Source organism: Equus caballus, chromosome 26 (genome assembly GCF_041296265.1).
Source record: "Equus caballus isolate H_3958 breed thoroughbred chromosome 26, TB-T2T, whole genome shotgun sequence".
NCBI lineage: Eukaryota > Metazoa > Chordata > Mammalia > Perissodactyla > Equidae > Equus > Equus caballus.
In genome coordinates this window covers 36682382-36686534 of record NC_091709.1, presented here as the reverse complement: position 1 = coordinate 36686534, position 4153 = coordinate 36682382, and the positions used below count along the sequence as shown (strand labels likewise).

Sequence of the window (4153 nt, the reverse complement as noted above, 5' to 3'; positions counted from 1 at the left end):
CAGGCAGGGGGCTGAGCGGCGGGACCCCCACCCGAAGGCACGGCCCTCGCCCCCAGGCCCAAAGTTCCGCGCGCTGGGAGGGAACTTTTCACTTTCAGCGAACTCAACCCTCAACCAAGGGGAAAAGGAGTTTCGGATTGGGCGTCGGAAAATAAAAGTAAGAACAAGCGAGTTGTGAGAACCCCCGGAGGATGTGCTCAAAATGTGTCTTAAAGAGAACGTAAGTGTGTTTGGGGGGGTGGAGGGGGGGTGGCGGGAGAAGGAGAATAGTCAAACTATTTTTCTCCGGGATGAAACCAGCGGAATGGTCCCCAAATCCGGCTCCAAGGGATGGAGTCCTGAACTCCCTTCTCGGGATGGCTCCCCGCACCCCCACCCAACCATACGGCTGGAAGACACCCGACTTTAGGTTTTATTTAAAATCTCAACACTCGATCATTTATTTCGTTTTTGCAACCAAACAAGTAATAAATATTATTTAGCACTTTTTTTCTTTTTACAAAAATAAAACAGATGATACACTCTCTGCGAGGGTCTGCGTTCAGAGGAGAGATGTTACTTGGCAGACGCTGAGGAGCCCATATTGCAACTCGGGTAGCGCCGAGGCGTTTCTGCGGACGCAGGAAGCACGTGGAGGAGTTTGTCATTTGTGTTAAACTTGGCAAAAAGAAACCGAAATAGAGGAAACCCAGCTTAGACTCCGGTGGGGCTGGCAGTCACGTGAGCAAAGCTTAGCCGCACGCACTTACCTCATCATGGATATTATATTTACACACCCAAGAAAGAAAACTTTAAAAAGCCAAGAGAACCCACAAATAACCCAAGCTGGATTCACGGCAACAGCCTGTGAGTTCCGGCAAACCCTCAGGTACCAAAACGACTGCCCCAATCGGGTAAGAAACCAAATCATTTCGTGCTCAGAGACGGAAAGAATGGGGAAGGGGGGAGAGAGTCTATTTTAAAATAACTAAAAACCACCCGCCCCCAAAGTCGACAGTTTTAGGTTATTCCAATCCACAAGTGGTTCTACTCTGACCGTCTATAAAGCTTGCTCATGCTGTTGACAAAGGAACATCGACAGATTATCCAGATTATCGGAAAACCACAAACCCCCAAACCAATTGGAGCGACAGGGAGGAACGGCAACAGTTCTCAGACGGTTGTGAGTTTACCCAGCTATCGAGATCCGACACGACCCTAAATGCTTCTGGTACCGAATGCCAGCTTCCAAATAACTCGCTGCCCCTGGCCCTGGGCCAGGGACGACCCTTGAGGGAGAGGCCAGACCGCCGCTCCTGGAGGGCGGCTCCCGCGAGTCTCCCACCCGCCACGGAAGGAGCGAGGAGAGGAAGTCCTCAATGCTCTCCTCCCTGCCCCCCGCCCCACTGTAACCTAGTGCTGCCCGCGCCGAATGCGACCTTGTTCACGGGGAAACCACAGTTTATAGGATCATCTTTTTTGTGGGGGAGAGGGTCGAGGGAGGGATGCACGCAGCGGTGCCTTCTTATAAATGGTGTCTACCGGACCAGCGCTGTTTAAAGCCAGAGAGGGCTGGACCAGGTCCGGGAGCGAACGCCCCTCTCCCTCCGCACTGTTCAGCGCGCGCCCCCGTTGCTTAGCTTCCCCGGCGCTGGAGTCCTCACCATCGCCCCCCACCCCAGCCCATGGTCCTACGCTCCTCCTCGGAACTGAGTTCCCAGACCCCAGCGCCGGCCGGTCCTTGCTTCCCCCGCGGCCTCTGGGCACCCCTGCTCGCCAGAACGCGCCGCAGCGGGACCGCTCACTTAGCGTCGGAGGTGAGGCGCGGCAGGCTGCCGGTGCCCATGGCCGACACGTGGTGGTGCGGCGGTGGGACCTGACACATGCTGCAGGGGCAGGGCATGCCGCCCCAGTGCTGGAAGCCGCCGCTGCCCCCGCTGCCGCCGCCTCCGCCCCCCAGCGGGGCCGCCGCCGCTGCCGAAGGAGACTTGAGCAGGCCGTGCGGGGGCCGAATGGAGCCGACCGACGACAACCCGGAACCGGGCAGGGAGGCGCTGGACACCGCGGCGGCGGCGGCAGCAGCGGCGGCAGCGGCGGCGGCCGGAGGCAGGATGGGATGGTGCACCGCCGGGTGGTGCGCGGCGTGCGCGGCGGCCGCGGGGTGTGCCGTGGCGGCGGGCAGGGGCGCTGAGTGCGCCAGGCCGCCGCAGGCCGACGGGTGGAAGCCGGCGTGGTGGCCGCCGTAGATCTCGCTCACCAGCCGCTTCATCTCCTCCAGCGAGTTGGTGAGCATGAGGATGTAGTTGCGCGCCAGCAGCAGCGTGGCGATCTTGGAGAGCTTGCGCACGGACGGGCCGTGCGCGTAGGGCATGACCTCGCGCAGCCCATCCATGGCGATGTTGAGGTCGTGCATACGCTTGCGCTCGCGGCTGTTGATTTTGAGGCGCAGCTGCTGCAGCTCGGGCTCTGTCATCTGTTTCTTGTCCTTCTTGGTGGACGACGCGGCCGCCGACGACGTGGACGATGAGGTGCTGGACGAGGATGACTTGAAGCCGCCGCCGCCCAGCTTGTCCCCGGGGTGCGCGCCCGCCGTGCCCATGGCGCCACGCAGCTCGGCGCTCAGCTCTGGCGGGCAGTCGCTCGGCGTGGACGAAGACACGGTGCCTCCCGTAAAGCCGCTGCCGCCGCTGCCCTTACTCCGGGCGGGCAGAAAAAGGTCATCGGGCTCTGGCGACGACGGGCGGCTGGACACCAGACTGGCGTCCGAGTCCATGGCCCCGAGGGATAGTCGCGCTTTGGCTGAGTCCTCCCTCCCTTGGCCCTCAGAGCTTCCACGCACACCTCCTGCAGAGAAGAGAAAAAAACAGGAGAGAGACAGAGATCGATCGAGATCAATAGAGAGAGGCACGAAGTCGGTGAGAGAAAAGCCGCTCCCGTCTGCACCGCAGCGCGGGGTCCAGGCGCGGCGGCGGGTCGCTCTGTGTCCACCTCGCTCTCTCTGGCCTTCCTTCCAGCGGTACACAGGTACGCTTAAGTCATCTCTCTGTTTCCCTCCCCGTCGCCTCCCCTCCACAGGTGGTTTTGTTTCGGGGAGTATGGATGCCCCTCAGTGAGGGTGGCATTCTAGAGGTTTTATGCCTTCAGTTAGGAATGGGAAGCCTGGATCTCCAGGACTGGAAGAGTAGCGAGCGAGGGTTTTTTTTTGGAGGGGGCGGGGGGAGGGTGGAGATCTAAACAGAGAAGTATTTGGTTCCTCAAACGCATCCACCTTATCTCCATCGACACCGCGGAGCAAACACACGCGCACACGCGCACACACGCTCGCAGCGCCCGCGCGGGGCCCAGATTCCATAAGCTGCGTCGGGGACCGCGGAGAGCTCGCCAGCTGACCGGGACTTGGGGAAAAGGAACTGTCGTCGCCCCGACTCCTCGCTTTCGGGCGTAGGGGATGCTGCGATGAGTGTGGGGAGGGTCAGAGCAGCGAAGCCGCTCAGGGGAACTGACTGGTAGGGGCGGGATCGGAGCCCCCTCTATCAGAGCTTCCTGGGTCGCAGCTGAGTTAAGGGGCGTCTGTTCCTGGGATACAGGCAGGGACTGCTGGGGGGCGGGGACACTTACTGTGGATGCAATTAGAGGAGCTGGTTCCCCAAAGCCGCAGCAGAGAACCGTGGTCCGGGCGCTGATGTCGCGTCGGTCTATAATAAGCATCCGCACCTTTCGGCGCTCTGCCCGTTTTTATAGCCCGGTGGCGGCGGCGACGGCGGCGGTGGCCGAGGCGGGGGCGGGGAACAATGTGCGGGTCCTGGAGGGGCGGCGGCGCCAATGAGCTGGGCCCGCCCGGGGGGCTGGGAAGCTGATGTCATCCGGGCTAATTCCGCTCAATGAAACTCGCCCGGCCCGGCACACGCCTCCTCCCCGCGCGCAGCCAATGGGGGCCCGCGGCCGGGAGATTCTTGGGGAGGGACTGGAGGAGGGACCGAGGGCGAGGGGGTGGGGGAGGGCAGGCCCGTGGGGGAAGTAGAGAGAGCCGAGCGCGGTTGGGACCAAGGGAAAGAGGAAACGTTGTCACACTTCTATAAAAATACGGTGACCACAGAGTTAGGCTGGGAGATGGGGTGGGCTAGGGGCTCTGCAGACAGACTAACCTGATACCCAACGCAGTCGTATCTTTTGG

The 4153-nt window shown here is 61.3% G+C and overlaps 1 protein-coding gene across 2 annotated transcripts; it reads right to left on the bottom strand.

The window, feature by feature from the left end:
- Window positions 1-410: 410 nt before the first annotated feature.
- Window positions 411-3808, bottom strand: OLIG2 (oligodendrocyte transcription factor 2). 2 transcript variants are annotated; one of them, XM_023630047.2, is made up of 2 exons: window positions 3598-3808; window positions 411-2823 (listed from the first exon to the last, which is right to left on the bottom strand). In XM_023630047.2, the coding sequence occupies exon 2, from the start codon at window positions 2750-2752 to the stop codon at window positions 1781-1783; it is 972 nt and encodes a 323-aa protein (XP_023485815.1). In that variant the 5' UTR covers window positions 2753-2823; window positions 3598-3808; the 3' UTR covers window positions 411-1780. The 2 variants fall into 2 exon arrangements, with proteins under 2 accessions (XP_023485815.1, XP_070108179.1); XM_070252078.1 differs by lacking the exon at window positions 3598-3808 and adding an exon at window positions 3248-3514.
- Window positions 3809-4153: the final 345 nt, after the last annotated feature.